The sequence below is a fragment of the Strix uralensis genome, chromosome 4 (genome assembly GCF_047716275.1).
Source record: "Strix uralensis isolate ZFMK-TIS-50842 chromosome 4, bStrUra1, whole genome shotgun sequence".
Taxonomy (NCBI): Eukaryota; Metazoa; Chordata; class Aves; order Strigiformes; family Strigidae; genus Strix; species Strix uralensis.
The window spans coordinates 55,407,845-55,426,906 of record NC_133975.1 but is presented as its reverse complement, the minus strand read 5'-3'; the positions used below and the strand labels follow the sequence as shown (position 1 = coordinate 55,426,906).

Genomic DNA, 19,062 nt, shown 5'->3' with positions numbered 1-19,062 from the left:
CTCTAAAGGAAAAGGATTCAACTGAATTTTCATGTAAGACTGACATAAAACTGCATGATCAGATGGCAAAATTAAAATGGTGCACAAAATGCTTAACATAACCCTATTTTAAAGAAAGATTTCCACAAAACGCACTAGTATTCTGCACGACTGCTGCAGTTATAAGTGATCATTAACCTCTGCACAGCATTTACGAGCTTTATTTAGTAAAAATTATACAACAGTGACAGTGCAGTAAACAGGGTACTGATGTTCTGAGGCAGCACATTACAGTACGTATGCACAGACGGGTAAATCATAATCCAAATATTATAGGCCTCAAGTATTACTTCAAACCACTATGAACATTTGAATGAGTGAGAAGATGTAATATGTATCGACTGAAAATATGTTTTTGGAGAGAGAAAATCTGACAGTGCAAATCAGAGGAAAAAATCTCCAAAAGAAAAGGCCACTTTATATATCTTAAATCTCATGACTCTTAATTAAACTATTAATCCCCCATTCTGCAACCAGCTGTGTTTGGACAACATCGCAAAACCAAGCAAAATGCTCCCAATACACATGTATTTGTAGGAAGCTCAATAAAAAAGGCAACCAATTTTTTTTTTTTCCAAAAGAAATGTATTTTTAAAAGACAAAAGATTTCTGCAAAATGCCACCTGTTACATTAAATTGCAAGTCATTTGTTTCCCCCACAAGCAGGATCTGAGCGTGTTGCAAAGTGGAGGAGTGCTTTGCTTTCACTGCTTAATAACCATCTCTTAGACTAAGTAAAGAGTCGTATTGACAAAAACTGAAAGGAGTCAGGCTCTGCATACAATCTGCAGGTCTCGAAAATGAAGCGCAGTGCTAATAGCTGATGGGAAGAAAAACAAGTCCTTGGGAAGTGTTTCACAAAGGATGCAAGGTTCTGTGACAATTGGACGCAGTTGCAAATGTTATGGCTCCCAAATCAAGAATGTCCACTGTACTCTCAAACACATTTATCCCCCTGATGACCAAGCAGATCTTGACTGACCCTTAAGTCACAGGGGAGAAAAAAAAAGTATCAGGTTTATACACAGAGATGACTCTAGGAAGCCTACCTCCCCTGGTCCCATTCACCTGTCACCAACTTCTGGAGAAATTTAACCTTTCTTCCTTTGAAGTTCCACATGCATTCAGCTTAAGCCCAAATCCAGAACTCTCCTGGTTCTCTCAGGCAGCTTAATAACCAAATTCACATATTAAGACTTATTGGGATCTCTGAGGAAGTGACTCTTCTTGGCCCTTCTTTGAATGTGCCCCATACACATAGGCAACATAGGAATTCTTGAGAAAGGCACTAGCATGTAACAGAAAGTAGATGTCAAAAACATAAAAATGCCTTTTGCATGTTAGCCTAAACATGAAAATAAACCAAAGGCTACCCTCTCTACCTGAAAGGTTTTAAACACAATGTCCCAGAAACATACTCAAATCAGATTTTTATATTTTTCATGTGAGGACTGAAACACATTCTACCTCTTCTGTGGAAATATATTTTATATCAAGCAGTCATTGTATAAAACAAATGAGTCACAGGAAAAAGTGCTGAACACCTCCACCTTTTAAAAAACGCCTTGACTAATAGACTATGAATGCATACCACTCTTAGGCCTGGTTTTCTGGTCTGTTTGAGGGCACAGCCTCAATTTCAGGCAGAGAAAAAGCCTGGACTATTCTCTTTTCTGCATAAAAGTGTGCCTATCCCAAGGAAGGTGAAGGTGGTAACCCAGTTGCACCACTTCCTCCATTCACATTTGAAAAGGAGGAGGAATGAAGGTTCAGACTTTCATAGAAAAGGTGCAGGCATCCACCTCTAAGAAATAATCCCAGGCCCTGGGCCTAATGCAGAAATTGTGCTGATTAGAAAACAGTATGCATATTAATTATGGGTGATTTCCTGCTGAGCTCTGTAGTTGGTCCTACTCTGAACTCTGCAGGCACGGTTTATTTAGAGACAAAACTCCTGGCTCAGGTTTCTGAATGCCACTCTGGGAACCAGCACCTAAAATCCAGAGCATATGTGTAATGTAGTCTGTCCCCAACCACGTGTCTACAGATAAACTTCCGCTGCAGTAAATCAGTAAGTATTTCAGGATATTCATTTTAGTTATTTTATGCCACTTTCAATCATTGTCTCAGAGAATTTATCACTGTTAACTGCAGTTGTGCTTACACTGGTCTATAATGTCAGTAAACTACCCAACATAGACTCTTTAGAAGGACTAAGCTACTGATCGACTGACAGTCCTTTTGCCATTAGGGCTGAAAGATGCAGTGATACTTCAGAAGGCAGAGATGCAGAGAACAGAAGTCAAAACCCAGCATGATTTTGAGACATGATTTCCTGACCAGCTCCTGCATGTAACAAGGATGCTGCAGCCTTTAGCACAACTGAGTGCACTTAGCAGTTAATTTGTGGACCTTTTATGTCCAATTTATGTCAAGAGACACTAAGAATCTTTGCAACATTCTGTCAATAGTCTGAAAAACTCCAACAATGTGCCCTAGCCCATCCTCCACTAGGCATCTTGCACAAACATTAAGGAACAGCACAGTGCTCTCTATAGCATAGGTTTATAGTCTATGCGCCAAGGAAATTCCTCTTGGTCAGCATATATAACTCCCACAGATACCAGCCACAAAGGGACTACAGTTGAGGAATAAATCTTTCCTATTAAGTTTTCTAATTATGTTTTTCTGAAACTTTATTTTCTCAATTATAATTGGTCCCTTGAAAGCAAAAGGAAGGGGAAGTGGAGAAAAGAATAGTTCAGTTGTCATCACACGTTACAGGGGTAAAGTTTAGAGACACATTTCATGGAGTAAATGTGTGGATTATGCACAAGCCAAATGCTGCTGTCAATTTTAACTGCTGTTGATACGCTGAGGTTTTAATGAAATGAGGAAAAGACCAGGACGCTTCTGTATCAGCAGGCATAGATCAGTGCAGGTTTGTTGCTGGCCATATTCCATTCACTTCCAGAAGGTGCATGGAAGAATAAAAATTTTTAAAAGCATTATCAAGTTTAATATCCTTCCTCTCCATTTTATTAACACACAAAAGCCTCATATGGAATGTTATTGAGGTAATATTAATTAATACGGTCAGCAATTGATCCTTAAAGCAATATTTGTCAGGAAAACTGCTAATGTTTCAGCTACAAGCACAAAGCACAAGATAAAAAGAAGTCTTTCTCCTTCCTTATGTCCCATTGAAATAGGCAGCTAGGCACAAGTAGTAGTTTGGTAACTGTTGGTAATTTCAAATGCCCTATAAATCCAGCAGATGACAGGACATGCATAGGTCCTTCTATATCTCATCTAGATGTCTTAGACTAAGCACTCCCCTATTCTATGTCAGCACTTTCCATGTGTAATCAGAGCTGGACTCTTCTAAGGAAAAGATTACAGGAAGGCCCAGAGGGAGAGAACTAACAGACTCTACTAGCACTGAAGAATCTAAAAAATCCCAGGAAATACATGTCATTGCCACCCTTTTATACTCAAGTTTGTCTTTCCTGTGAGTAGGATCCACTGTGATAAGCCCTTGAAAAACAGTTATGTCCCACTAAATAAGTATTAAATGCCTCTGTAGGAATTATTCTCTGATCTAGTTGAGAAGTTTTGATCACCCTATTCCAGGTCTACACCATAGGTGCTCTAGAGGGATAAAAATAGTGGCAGATGCTACCAAATAACTGTGCTAGTGTAGACTCATCTCTCTTGGAAAAGCTTCCTTTTGCTCCAGGATGATAAAAATTTATTACTGAAGCTGAAAAAAAAATTTATATAAGTAAAAGTACATTTATCTTGGGATAAATGAACCTAATTTAGGTAGGGGCTTTTACCTCTGTAGTTAAGTCTGATACGGGCCATGACAGATTGTGGCTATGACTAAACTGGGGGACTCGGCAGAGCATCTAAGTGTTCTGGCTCATCATACTCCATGTGAGAGAAGGTTCAGCATATGCACTGTCTTGCTTAGCTGGAAAAGAAACTGGACATGTAGACAATGAGAATGACTGGGAGATCCGGACCCAATGGTTTCCCATTAATTGCTCCTGCAAGTCAATCTCAATGCATTTCTCATCAGCTAAGTAAGTAATGTAGCACAGAAAAAGCTGAAATCCCATTTAGGCCACACCTGAGAATCCATATGTAATCATCAGTGTGATTCTGCAGATTGAAGTGTGTTGGTGTGTACAAATTAAGGTATGCCATCCTCTATTCACTTCCATTAAACGATTGCCAGTAACTCATGTTCACCTGCAACTGCAAATGCTAATCTAACAAACAGTCCTAGACATTTGTCAAGTATACAAACTTTTTTAGTTTTCCTAGAGTCACAGATATGAAGTGTTTATCATTGCTTTACTTACTATCAAGTAGTCAAATGTGAATCTACACAGCCCTACATGGACTGGTTAAACTGCAGATTTTGAGTATGCAGTTTGTGTTTGAAACCAGTATAGCCTGAAGGTAGATATGCATTTGTAATCTTTCGCAGAAAACATTAAATTTGGGGGGATGGCTGGCATACCAAATAGCAATCCAGAGGCACCTTTCAGAAACTTGGGGACTGTATCAACAGAAGTCTCAGGAAGTTCAACAAGGATAAGCACCAAGTTCTGCAGCTAAGGCAGAATAACCCCAAGCATCAATGCAGGCTGGGAACAAACTGTTAAAAAGACCTGGGGGGTTACAGTGGATGCCAAGTAAAACATGAGGCAGCAGCGTGCTCTCAAGGTAAATAAAGCAAACTGTATATTGGTTATATTAGGAGCGTGGCCAGCAGATCAAGGCTCTGCTTGGTGCCTGGCGAGGATTTGTGTGTCCCAAAATTCTCTGTCTAGTTCTGTGTGTCCCAGATCAAGAAGGGTACTGAAAAACTGGAGTCTAGGACAGGGCTACCAACATGGACACGCGCCTGCACTACATGGCATGTAAAGGGAGGTTGAGGACTTCTTTACTCTGGCAAAGGGAGGCCTGCAGCTACCTGAAGGGATATTACAAAGACTACACAGGCTGCAAGTAGTGTCTAGACAAAGTCATAGCTGACCTGGTTCTAGTGCTGGCAACAGTCCTGCTTCAAAATCCTTCCAAACGACAATCCCATATTTCTATAATTCCGTGAATCTGTTCAAATTTCAGCGCAAAACACCTCTACTGTTTCTACCACAGGACTTACTACAGTGCCTCCAAGTAGGACATGCTTATTACAGGTACGTTGAAGTCTTGCTGTGCGACAGAAATGTAACTTCTTGGTCTTACTAAAAATTAGCGGAGCACAGATTGGAAAAATCCTGATCTATTTGTGCTATCTAACTCTTATGTAACAAATCTTTTCCTTTTCTTTCCAAACAGGTAAGTACCCTTTTGTTCTACAAAAGATGTAGCAGTTTGGGGCTCAAGAAGAAAGATCCTCAAACACAGGTAAGAGAGGACTCCTTTGTAGGTATAAAATTATTTCCTTTTTCTTGCTAACATACTGTTAATTTTTATTGTAACATTATTGTCTTGCATTTAATCAACAGTATATGTATTTTTGGTACTGCTTGAATTACACATATAAGAAGATAGACTGTGACTGTAAAATATCATGGAGGCTAAGTCTTACTATTGGTAAAAAGCAACATGTTGAGTATGATGCAAAATTATCTTAATTTGGTAAGTCTTTTATATTATTCCAGAGGGATCTGAGCACAACTTTGAAGAACAGATAAGGTGGACTCCCTTTCACCTGTGGTCTTCAGTTGTAAAAGCAAACAAAAAGAGCTTGAATGAGGCTTGCTTTTTGTAGCAATATTTCAATACTGAGGAAAAATTATCTCTCTCTCCGAAAATAAAAAAAGGATTAAAAACGTAAATTCTGGTTAAAAATCTCAAAATTTGTGAGATGACAGTGTACGTGACACAAACAGAACATAAGTACCACAGAGGCCATGCAGTGTCACACTAGAAAACCACATTTTAGGAGCAAATGTTTTCAAATATACTGAACCAATATCTTTTTTGCAGTGTGCCCCTTTCATTTGTTAGGCTACGTGTTTACTTTCATGTTTCAGAATTCAAGGTAAAAATCTAGTTTTCACTTATTTCCTATTTCCCTATCTGGGTCAATAGCAGCCTTCTGCAATACATTAACTTTAAATCCTGCATGAGAATGGGAGTAGAGCAGAAGACACCTTTTTACAATCTACTGTCTTGGTCTTGCCACTTTTTTAAAGAAATAGGTTGGGGGAGGGGAGGGCTAAATCTGAGTTTGGTTTTATTTCCCTGCTTCACTTTTCATGTAGTTAAACATAATGCTATCTCCTCTCTCTCACTTAAAAGACTGTTTAGATGAATTAATGTTTATAGATCCCTCTGAAGAGGATTTTTTCTAATGATAGAGCTCAGTGCTCCTATCTTTTCAAGTAACTGTCAGTCATCCATGGCCAGGACATCTACCTTTTCTCTCTAATGCATGAGAAGTCAGATTTCCTCATCTGTGTCTAACATCACGATACACTGAACTGACTAGTCTTTTGAGAATACAACTCTCAATTCCCTTGTGCTGCAAATTCTCCAGTATCAAACATCTGCAGCTTTTTCTGCCTTCCACAGCTGTGAGTCACTGCAGCGAGTCACTGCAGCCTCAAAACTGTATGCAGACCTTAAAACCATTAACTCTACTAAACCATGATAAGTATTTAAAAATGAGACTTCTTCAAGTCATCTCAAATATGAAGGCACCATGGGCATCATTTTATTACCCATCACTTTTATTACCTATTATCCTATGGTCATTTATGCCCAGACAGAATATAAAAGCTACAATTTGGGCCCAATTACCATCTTAAATCAAATTTGCAGTCACTTTATGCATAATACAGGGCAATGGGGAACTGAGGCCATAATCTGACTACACAGAGGCTTCAGCAGCAAAGCTGGTTTCAACAGATGACCTTTTCTAAATGCTCTGCAACCAGGTCACTTAAAGCACTGCAATACAGTATCATTTAAAACTACAACACACACATAATCCTGTCATTTGATAAGAGTTTGCTGTATTCAGTTTAAAGAAGTCATATCTCAGCACTAAATAAAGTTTTACTTCCATTAAGTTAATGCCTCTCTATAAGCTCTGTGTTGAGCATGAAGATCTTTCATGTCAAAGCAACCAGATTTTCTTGTCAGATGGTTTTACATTACCTTTAGATTTCATTAGATGAAGCAGCAGAAACCTCTAGAATGAAAAGATTCAAATGATATGCTGAATTCTGGAGATAAATTAGTTTCACAAATACAGAGCAGAATAGTATGCTCATGTAAACAAGCAGAATTTGGTTTCTAAACTTGCACTGACCCTCTGAAGGTGTTAGAAAATAACACCAAGGTCCCACACATCCTACATGATCAAAGCCTAAGAAGTGCAGAATATTTTGCTGTTATACAATAACCATAGTGGCCATCAAAAGATCTATTCTGATTGTTCTTTGAGCGGCCAACAATTAAGTTTTAAAACAAAAATATTTTAATTCCAAATTGTGACCAAAACCAGATTAGGCCTGTTTTGTTACAATGGCTGCTTTTGCAAGAAGCACTTGCTCTGGGGAGAAGGAAGAAGGAAAAAAAAAATCAGTAGCTTGCAAGAATTCATGAATTTTCAAGGTTGGTATCTAATCCTTGATCTCAGAGTTACATCTCTGTCTGTTCAAACATGTTAATCTGCATGTAGGCTCCTCAGCATATTTCTGATTGTAAGAAATACATTTCTGGTAATGGGAAAAAAATTAATAGGCTCCTCTCTTTCTTTTTTAAGACATAAAAAGGGTCAAACAGAAAAGCCTGTGTTTCAAAAAACCTGACAAAGATTAAGTCATTTTGCAAAATGTGCCTATTAAGCAGCTTTCAAAAAATTCAGCAAGTTCTTTATGTACAGCCAAAAATGCTGTTTTGTTGATGACCATTTCTGATTTTAGAAAAGAAAGCAGTTTAGTTTAAATAGTTGCTAAGTATGCTGGCTTCCAAGTAACACCTTGCTGTTGTGATCACTAAAGTACAGAAAACTGTTCTGAATTGGAAGAGCTAAGTAGACTAAAAACAATCCAGTAGTCCACAGCTGTTGCTTTTTATCAGAAGGACTATTTAATATCAATTTAAAGAAAAAAAAAAGTAAAGCAGGCCATCCCTTGCTAACATGAAGTGCTGTATTATCTAGGGCATTTCTCTCTCCAGCCATCTGTTTCAAACTGGTACATGCACTGAACTCAAATTTTATGTTCACAAGAAAACTCTTCCATCCAGTCTCTTCTAGAGACTGTATAAGAAGTCTTAAATTCTACCTTGTTCTCAACAGCCAAAAAAAGAAGTGATGCCTTCACCTGCCTCGTAAAGAGAGAAGTTATGGCCTTCATAAAGATAAACAAGCACTTCAGATCATTTCTGTGATGAAGATGTGTACTGAATTGCTTTTTGTTTCTCTCCACCATTCTTGCCTTCGGAGCATTAAGTGTCCACACTCTAATATATGCGTCATTAGAAGCATAACGTGTAGCAGTCTTGCAAAGAGGGATTCCTAACGTTTTCTGGGAATATCAGAAAGCATCAAAAGCCATCATCTAATGGCTACAAAGTGAGTTTCTAAAACAGCTTTCTGAAAACATAATTTTTCTTTTTCCCTATGCTGCTACAAGATAGAACAAAGGTCACTATGTATATTAATAGCTTATGACACAGTGCTTACTATTGCTTTTACAGGAGGATGTTCTAATATGATGATCCATGTTAAATTGGTTTGTTCTTTTATCTAACAAATTATATAAACTATATAATTCCATCAATTTTTAAGAAAAATCAAGTTCACCAAATCATCTTCTTTATCATAGGATATGGCTCTTTCTTCATCTGGCAAGTTCCTTCAGATGCTATGTGTTAGTATAGCATCATGCCTATGAATAAAAGACATTTTAACAGTGCTTCTGATGGTCAAAATCGGTCCACTGCCTATCATTTTTCCCCCAACTGTATAAACTGAAGAGCCAATATTACTACATCTTGAAAGGATGAGGTGTTGCATACCATTCTACATGGTTTCACCAAAACAGGGCAGTTTAAGCTCTACTACAGCTGAGTCAGAAAAGCAGGATCCCAATGACTTCAGTGTGGGCTTTGTGTGGGTACAAGAATGCTGTATAAATAACATTTACATGAATAAGGCCCAATTTTGTACGATTTCATTCCTACAAGAAACATTCTTTCATATATTCTCACTTATTGTAGAAGTACATTAGGCAAAACAGAAGCATGATTTTAAACTGGTTGCAAATAACTGATATTTAACTGAAGAGAAGAAAAAAATCACTCCAGTTCTTGAAATTAGAAAGTGGAGCACCAGTTCTTCAATTCTTTCCCTAACAAAGATAGTGGAAAGGGTACATGATAGAAGAAACTGTCAGATATTTAATTAATAAAGACAGAACCATAGAAGAGAGAGTGGGAGATGGGAGGAAAGACAGAAAAGAACAGATAACTGAAGGAGGTAGAGAGGAGGAAGATGTTATAGAAAACTGGGCAATGAAATAAAGAAGCCTGAAGGAATAGGATGGCTGTGGAAGAGAGTATAAAGAATAAGAAAGGATTCTTAGGCAAAATAGAAAAGACTTGAAGAAAGTAAGTAGATAGTAACATCAGATAGAGAAGTGTAGTTTTTGCCTGGAAAGTCCACGCTGTATCTTGGGCACTGCTGCATCAAAATGTATTGATTAGTATCTTTGATTGGATTGAAGCACTATCTTGCTGTAAATGGGTCATGGAATTTTTATTGTGAAGGTTTAAAAAACAAAACAAAACCAAACCCTGAACCTGCTTGGTTCCAGCAATCCCTTATGTACACGTTCCATCTCTTTCCCTCAATCACCAACATTTCCCTGCTTTTCCCCTAATTCCATATGGCAGGAGCCAGCATGTCTATATATTCTCCCTGAGCTTCATGGAGAACCAAGTAAGACCGCCCAACAGGTTTTGCAGGATGAGAGCAAATGTATTTGTGTAAAGTGTATTAATGGATTTCCAAATTCATTTAATCATACCAGACATTTTTACACTTAATGTGTTCACAGACCAGTGTTTTGTTGTGGTTGGCCTTTTTTTCCCCCCTATAGAACAACATCCTGATCCTAAAATCCGTTCAGCTCATAAGCATGGAGAAGAAGGAGGAAAAATAATGGCTGCTAGTTACTTAGGAGAAAGGGGAAAAAAAGAAAAAGTAAGTGTGGGAATACCTCTTAACTGTTCCTTACTGCTGCCACTCCTCTTGATGGTCATGTTCACTCACTGCATTTCCTCATAAATTGCTCACTGAAGTTCAGGAAGGGTGTCTTAGGTATTTGTACAGCAGGGTCCTAACATGACCAGCAATCCAGTGACTTCCAGTGTGCACATTGGAAGGTTGCTGAAGGAAGTGGTCACAAATATGAAGATGCTATTACCAAGTACACTGGACTCAGAAGACTGACTTCAGTCAGTTCCTCCAGAGGCCCGAGAGGGGTAAGTTAAACATTCTGTGGACAGGGAAGATTTAGATAAGAAAGATGTGTACACTGCTGCTTTGGTTTTAAACCCCTTTTCTCTTCCCATGCTTTGTTCCTGCTGTCAAGATAAAACAGCATTTTGATTTAAGGAAATCATTCCAAAGCCTTCATGTAGCACAAGTAGCTATTTGGTAGTACTGAACTCAAGTTATGCCTGCAGGGTACCGGGTGCTGTCATCTATGAGCACAATGGGATTTCTCCACAGAGAAGGGATGCGAGAATGAACTTAGCAAGGCTAGAGAAGGGAACAGGTGTGCTACTGGCCCTGTAAATAGTGGCATGTACTTGTAAGGTTGCATTTAAGGCTAGAAATGTTAAAATAGTCCCATTAATTTAAGTCACTGGACTGTCATGTCCAACATCAAAGACAGGAAGTGTTTCTAAATATGCTCCCAAGAGGAGTTCTTAGCTGCCTGAGAGCAGGCACCCCCAGCAACATGCAGACCTCCCCAGCCAAACACTCCACTTGCCCTAGAGACCATACAGGCTTGCAGGTGGTCATGTTTTATGTTTTTTTATATTTATGTAAAATAGCTAGGCTAGCAGAATTTTCAGCTTTCATCCACAAAACACTGTGACAGAATGAATCCATACAGTACAATGCAATTTTAGTTTCCAGTCTGGGTATAATTAAGGGCAAAAGGGGTAGAAGGGAGTTTGTAAAGTGCTGGGTATGACAGAGTTCTCTTCCAACTGTAGACCTCTACTGTATGGAAGACAGGATGAGAAGGATGCATATTCTGTTATATGTAGGGGGGGTTTTGGGCTGGTGTATTTTAGAGGTAAAGACATTTACTGAAAAGTGAAGAATGCGATAAGGATAGGGTTTTCAACTGCAGGTTTTGTGCCCTGATGCTCCCATATGAGTATACTAGGAAGACCATAAATATGCACAGGCAGCTGACAGTGAATACGCAAACTCAAGACTACCAAGAGATGCTAAGCTGTTACCTCTCAAGGTCTCCCAAACACAGGCCTGTTCCCCACAGGCTCACTGGCAACCCTGACAAGTTTCTCCAAGGTTTTGTTCAATTTGCATCATGTCATCCATCCTATACTGCTCAGCTGCTCTCCTCCGTGAATCTCAGTCTTCTCACTCAGTCTCCATCTCTCTCTTATAATTTCCGTATTACCCTCTGTACAGTCTTACTCCCAAGTTCATTTGCAGAGCACAGGCAGTAAGCCTGAAAGGCTGCTATTCACCACGTGAATTTATGCACTTGCTTAAATGGATCTAATCAGATACTGAACTGACTAGTCAAATCTGAACGAACTGATAGGGAGGGTCAACAAAGAACTAAAATTATACACAAATTTTTCATATTTCTTCAAAATTATTGTGTCCATCAGGCTGGCAAGTTATCAGTGGATGGAACCACCTGATGAACTTAGACAACACTGATTAACTTTCATAAATCTCCCTGAGCTATTACTAACACAATGAATAGCTCAGTGTTTCAATAAAAGCTCAGAATTGGCTTATGCCTCAGATGTTTGTATAATACATAACTAGGAAGGGATAAGCTTGTAAGAGCTGTGAAATATGAAGAAAATGGGACCTAATATTGAAATGGATCACTTAAAATATTTCCTTTGCAAAAGTGTGGGGTTTTTTATTTAGCCTGATTTTTAAATGTGTAAATGTGATTTTTATAAGGCTTGTGTCTAACCTAGAAATGGAAAGCATGAAATGAAAGCACTTCATTTATTTTAAAATGCAAATTTTAACACAAATTGTACAGGCACCTACATTGTCTCAATTTATGCGTATTTTGAATTTCAACTACTTCAGACACACACATACATTTATTCCCTGACATTTTTTATCAGAATTTATGAAGAAGATGTATCTGAAAGTGCTTCAAGTCAGAGATATTTCTAAGGCACATGCCTTGCCAGTACACCCTTATGCTTGTACAGTTAAGGTATGCTTTATTTATTTGCAGGTCCCAAAGCATCCTGCACTAAATTCTGTCCTCTCTCTGGAGTTAAATGAACAGCAGTTATCTGGTTTATAGATTTGACAAATTCTTCTGGATATCTGCTGACTTTGTAATCTACTTGAACTATAGTTTAAGAATGGTATGAGAACACCAGGGTTTCTGCACAACTTCAAAGCTCTCTAAACCAGAAACACCCAACTCTCAGGCTGAACAAATGTCACCAGGCTGTGTGCACAGCTTTGAGGCTCCTTGAACCACAGCCATTTGCTTCAGAGAGTTTACAAATTCTATTAGGCATATCTGGAGCACATGTAAATTCTAATACACATCAGCTATTTTTTGCACTAAAAGGAACTTCAGCATTCAGAAGTCTGTGGCTTTTAACTATCATTTTACTCTACCAAAACAAATTCCATTTGGTTGCCATTATGTTAAAATTTGTAAATAGAAACAATTTTCTGGACCATATTTAACAAAAAGAGGCCCTGGGAGATTGTCCTTACAGTGAAAGCTGCTACTTATAAAATCCCTTACTAGGAAAAGCTCCTTGTCTAATTAAAATTCAAACTGTCATTAAAAAAATTTCTCCATTAACTGGAGAACACACATCAACATGTTAAGACTCCTAATTTCCAGAAGTTTAGATGAAGTTCCTAATCTATTTTAATCTGGAAACAAGTTAGAATCTGAAACATAACACCTCCAACAGTATCAGGACAGCAGGGATGCTTGTTTTCTTCAACACACAGCATGTGAACAGACCCAGGTGGACTAGTCAACAGTGGAAAGTGGGTTTTCTCTTATGTAAGTAACTGGGTCATTGTCTAATGTCCCTCTGTTATCCTAAAACATGAACTACATCCTGTGACAGAGTTAAGAAGGGATAACAACCAATCTCCTTGACAGATGCCATAGATGAATCCCCATAGCTTTCTCTCCTGTCAAACAGCGATGACATAATTTTTCTCTTTACTGAACAAATGCTAGTTTACGTTTACCTGGAGTCCTGTGTCCAGCTCTGGGGCCCCCAACATAAGAAGGACATGGACCTGCTCAAGCGGGTCCAGAGAAGGCCACAAAGATGATCAGGGGGCTGGAGCACCTCCCCTGCGAGGACAGGCTGAGAGAGTTGGGGCTGTTCAGCCTGGAGAAGAGAAGGCTCCAGGGAGACCTTATAGCGGCCTTCCAGTACTTGAAGAGGTCCTACAGGAAAGATGGGGAAGGACTCTTCATCAGGGAGTGTAGGGATAGGATGAGGGGTTATGGTTTTAAATTGAACGAGGGTAGATTTAGATTAGATATAAGGAAGAAATTCTTTACTGTGAGGGTGGTGAGACACTGGAACAGTTTGCCCAGAGAAGCTGTGGCTGCCCCCTCCCTGGAAGTGTTCAAGGCCAGGTTGGATGGGGCTTTGAGCAACCTGGTCTAGTGGAAGGTGTCCCTGCCCATGGCAGGGGGGTTGGAACTAGATGAATTTAAGGTCCCTTCCAACCCAAACCATTCTATGACTATGTTAATCCCTCTTTTTTTTTTAACATTATTTATAAATAATTAAATTCTCAGAACTTCCAGAAGTAAACTAGCTTTACTTGAGAAAGATGGGAAATTTTAATGAATCTTCTCAAGGACTGTCAGAAGCAGTCAAATGGTACCACAAAAAAAAGAAAAAAAAAGAGGGTAAAAATGATCTGATTTCATTTACAGCCATACCCCAACTATTTCCTCAACTTTTTTTTTTTTTTTGGAGGGGGCATAGAGTAGAGCTCCTCGTTTCTTTCTCCTATTTCTGTCCTCTGTTGTTCCATTCATCCATCTATTATCCCTGTCTTTCCTCTGCTTCCAGTATTTCTCTCTCTCTCTCCATGTATTTCCCTTAAGGGATTTTTGTTCCCTTCTATTCTTGTCTTGGTAGCTTTCTCATTTTCATTATTACCGCTTTGTTTCCTTCAGGTTTCAGCTGTTCTTTTGCCCTTTCTCTTTCCACTTTTATTTTGATGCTACAGAAAGCCAGATGTTTCTCACAAACTTCCAAAACCACCTCTGAATATTCTGTTCTCAGGAAACATACTTGTGAATGAAGCCTTTAACCTAAAGCTAAGACAAAATGGGTTGGTTTTAGTCTCACATAATAACAAAAGATCACAAATATTGGCCTGAACACAGGAACAGTATTCATTAAGGAAGGTCAGTCAGAACTAACCTAACCTCTGGTTGCTTCAGAAGCACACTTCAAGGAACATTACTGAGGCAAAAGAAATGCAGTCTAAAAGCAGTTTCCTCCGTGTTTGTGTTTTAAAGGCAAGACTTTTGCCAAAATCAGTCTTGTTTTTAGGAAATACTAATACAACATTTTATACTGGCTTAAATTGGTGTATTCTGGCTGGCTAGAACTAATATGTTGGTGTTGTTAGGAGTCCCATTGTTTTAGCAAAAACTTTAAAAGAATTAAAAATTATCTTTTTGTGCTATTGATATGTTTTTCCAAGCAGTTTATTGGGTTGACTTGCATCTCTTGTAAGAAAACTAGCAAAAGAGCTCTCAAGATGGAAGACTCTTTTTTTTCATTAGCTTTCATTCCTCCCATGTCTGAGGCTACCAATTACATTTTTTAATAAAAAGCAGGGAGGTTTATTCCTATCTTCCCAAAAGCAATACTGCACACAGCCATGCCCGAAGCTTCACACCCTCCAGTCTCCTTTATTTCGTGAACCAATGTCCTGAAGATAGGCAGTGGCTTGTTACATACACTCTCATCTGTGGTTGGGTTTGGACTTAGTGTCTGACAACCACCAGGCTGACCCCAAAACTTGATACATAGTTGCACGTGGTAATTCTTCAGGGAAACTGGGAGAGAAAATTGAGTATATTGAGAGAAGAGGGGCAGTATAAATCTTTGTTCAGACAACAGTGTAGCTAAATGGACAGTACTTAAATAAATCCATCTACCTTATAGCCTGTGTACCTCATATATCTTGTCATTGCGCTGTTACTGCTAGGTATTGTAAAAAGAGTCTAGCATGTTGCTTTTGCAGTTTGTTGCCCAACTAAGCATGTATTAAGCTTCATCAGAGCAGAGGCTGCTTTCCATTTCCTGCTAACAAAACCAGTACTCTCAAAATGGAAGAATATTTCTATGAGCTTGCACTATTACAGATCATAATATCAACACTTCAAACAGATACGTGCCATTAAAAAAAAGTGATCTGTATTTGCATTCTGCATACAAGTTCTCAAACATGGTGTTTCTCCATCTTTTGGGGCCAATGGGTTACTGTTGAGTGGTCAACATGTAACCAAGTTTCTGATTTTTACTTTATTAATTTACATTTGTGGAATAACTGCAGCCTGCTTACAAGAACCTCCAGGATCCACTGCTCTAAAACAGAAAGATTTTCTTGGATACAGTTTGTTTGCACAAGTGTATCAGCTGTTTTTCATGGTTAAAAACAAGAATTGACTGGGGAAAGGGGTCACTCATTATGAAAGTGAAGCATTGCATTAGCAACCAAAAAGTAAAAACCTGTAATTGTTCTTACTAAAACAAAAGTAAAGTACTGGTGGTGCACATGTAATCTCAAGTATTCAAAGTGCTCTACTGCCAGGAGTACTTAAGGCAACTTGCCTCTGGAAGCCAAAAGTTGAGTATTTGTTTAAACTGTACCCAGACACAACTTTAAAAACTATAAATGCAAGCATGAAAAATGATAATTTTGGAAAGACCTGACATTAATGAGAGGAAATCACTATCCTCTAGGGAAGAAACAACTGCCGTGTCTTCAGAGGAATACACACTTGGAACCAGAGTGGCAGCAGAGATATGTCTATACAGTAAAGATAATGCAGATCCATGTATACATAAGTCTTTTTAATTACAGAAATCTTTTGATTGGAGTTAGAATATACCTGCTTGGGCTTCCATTTTATATCACTAGTATACAAAACAGCTAATACCATACCAACCTTCATAAATAAAGAATGGACCATATGTTTAACCATAGGACATTACTGCAGCCTCTGTTACAAATACTTGTTTGTTGAGCATGATTTATGGAATGATAGAAAGAACAAATTAATCTGATTTAATTCTAAGGATTTTCAGATTTTATGCAATGCGTTACCAAAAAGAATACTATAAGCTGAATGAGGAAGTCTAGTACACTGATTGTAGGAGCTTAAACATTGAAAGTCATTATTAGCCAAGGTGAAACTCATTTCAGTCTTTGCCACTCACTCCTTAGAGCAACAAGATCTCCTGCTGAGGCTACTTAGAGTCTGCCTTGGTTTTAAAGACAGTGAAATCAGGCCCTGATATGTGAGGAAGTGAGGGGAAAAAAAAAAAAAGGCTCCTCTGTATTTTCACAAGCAATCTCTCTGGATAATTATGGACAGGTGCTGATATATTCTACAGGGAAATTATTTCAGTCTTCCTGAAAACAATACAACTAGTCTTACTTATGTAGCAAGCTACAGCAGATTCTCAAACTTGCCTGCAATTGAAGCAAAGTCTCATCTAAAAAGGAGTGCTGCACTCACTCTGCACCAGCTTTTCTGAACAGCTTTTAGCTGATGCCCTGAAGTTTTTATTTTTGGAAGCCAAAACAGAGTTAGCTACAACTAGACTTTGACCAGAATGATTAGATTAATAGTCCTACTTTGTGAATGAAGGCAGGAAACATATGCAGACTAAATCCCGGTGTCTTGTCTTCTCCACCCACATGAAAAGAGAGACCTTCACTACATTGTTATAGTTTTACCCAATTCTGATAAAATCTGAGAGTTATTCCTCATGCCTGACCCTGGCAGCTTCTAGTTGGAACTATTCTCCAAAGGTTCTCCATTGCTTTAACGGAGTTAAATAAGTATTTATCCTCATTTCACAATCAGAAAAACTGAGGCACTGCAACTGCCTCTTGTCATGGAAACTTCTAGTTAAAAGTGAAAGATGTGTGTGATCTGTAAAGAAACTACCGATTTACCTAAGGCCACAGGAAATGCTGATGTCAAATCCCTGAGATGAATTCAGGAACTGCCACCTCCTTACACTGGTTGTGAATCACAGCTCCTTACCTTCCAGATCTGCAACCCAGATCCCACCACCACATCTGGCAGGCTGGGTGGTCTTTGGCAGGTCAGGGGGAGCACTCCTTACCCACCTCTGGGGTACCCACCCTAACCTACATCACAGCCAGATTTCTGGAAAATCTGTTTTGTGGTGGCTGTTTAATACTGGGAAAGCTGTAGTTTGTGTAAGAGGAAGAGGTGGAGAAGGCAGGAGAAATTCCGTGAATACTTTGTAGAGAAAAATCAAATACTATACTTCCTAGATTCACATTGTTGGAAGCTCCAGTCAAGTGGCGATCAGGGTAAAACTACTTAATTTACAACCTTAAGATAAAAAAGTCAGAGGTAATATGGCTGCATTGGTAGGCATGAGTAATGTAATTTCTGAAAGCCAGAGCAACACGAGGATCCCTGTGTCTTCCACAAACAATGGAGGGAGATTATAAAATAATCTCCTAAACGTATCACCCCAACTGTCTCCATTACGCAAACAGTAACTGGGAAAGCGTCCCGGGGGCGCCTTATATAACTCCTCGCTCTGAACCCCCTTCGCACTCGGGGAATTTCTCTCTCCTCTACCGCACCTGAACTCCCACCCAGGACGGCCAGCGCCGTGCGGGAGCCCCGGGGGCTGACCAGCCCGGCTGCGGGCGGGGGCAGAGCCGGCAGGCGGGGCCGGCCGCCGCCAGCGCAGGAACCGCCGAAACTTTGCGCCGCAGGGGCCGGGGCCGGGCAGTGGCCACAGCAGCGCCCAGGGATGGGGGCTCGGCGGAGCCCCCCGACCCTCCTCCCGGGCGAAGGCGCGGAGGGGAGGACGGCGGCCGATGAGGAAGTTGCACCAGTCGCCTCTCCCCGCCCGCCGGAGACGAGCGGGTGGCGGCCTCCGGGGGCAGAGGGGCGGTGGCCTCCGGGGGGCTGCACAGCGCGGCGCTGGGGCGACTTACCCATGGTGCCGCCGCGGCCTCCTCCTCCTCCTCCCTCTCCTGCTGCTGCTGCTGCTGCCGCCGCCGCCGCAGCCTCTCCGCCGGCGCGGAGGAAGGCGTGTGCGCGGAGCGGAGCGGGCGCGGCAGCAGCGCGGAGCCTGCGTGCGGCGCGACTATGAGTCAGGGTAGCACATCCGGGCAAGGCCGCCTGGGAGACACCGCCCGCCCGGCGGCACCCTGCCCCTGCCGCCGCCGCCGGGGAAGGGCAGGCAGCCACGGAGGGGGGGGGAGGAGGAGGAGGAGGCAGCGCCCCCGGCTGCGAAGGAGGGAGCTGAGGGGCGGGTCCCCGCGGGGAGCGGCGACTCCCGCCCCTCGCCGCGGCCGCGGGCCTCCTTTGTTAGAGAGGCCGGGGTGGGGCTGCCCGCCGGGCCGGGGGGTGGCGAGGCGCTGAGGGGCGCCTGAGGCCGTGCGTCTGTCTTCCCACCGCCCCGCACCTGTCCGGCTTCTCCGGGGAGAAAGGGTGGCGGGAG

General features: G+C 40.6%; 1 protein-coding gene across 3 annotated transcripts in view; it reads right to left on the bottom strand.

The window, feature by feature from the left end:
- RAP1GDS1 (Rap1 GTPase-GDP dissociation stimulator 1) overlaps nt 1–18,800 on the bottom strand; it is a 102,144-nt gene extending 83,344 nt beyond the window's left edge. For 2 of the 3 annotated variants that reach the window (XM_074866786.1, XM_074866787.1), the window contains exon 1: nt 18,554–18,800. In XM_074866786.1, the coding sequence (XP_074722887.1) occupies nt 18,554–18,557 (4 nt within the window). In that variant the 5' untranslated portion in view covers nt 18,558–18,800. The remainder of the gene's footprint in view (nt 1–18,553) is intronic. The other variant, XM_074866788.1, reaches the window with a different exon arrangement.
- Nucleotides 18,801–19,062: the final 262 nt, after the last annotated feature.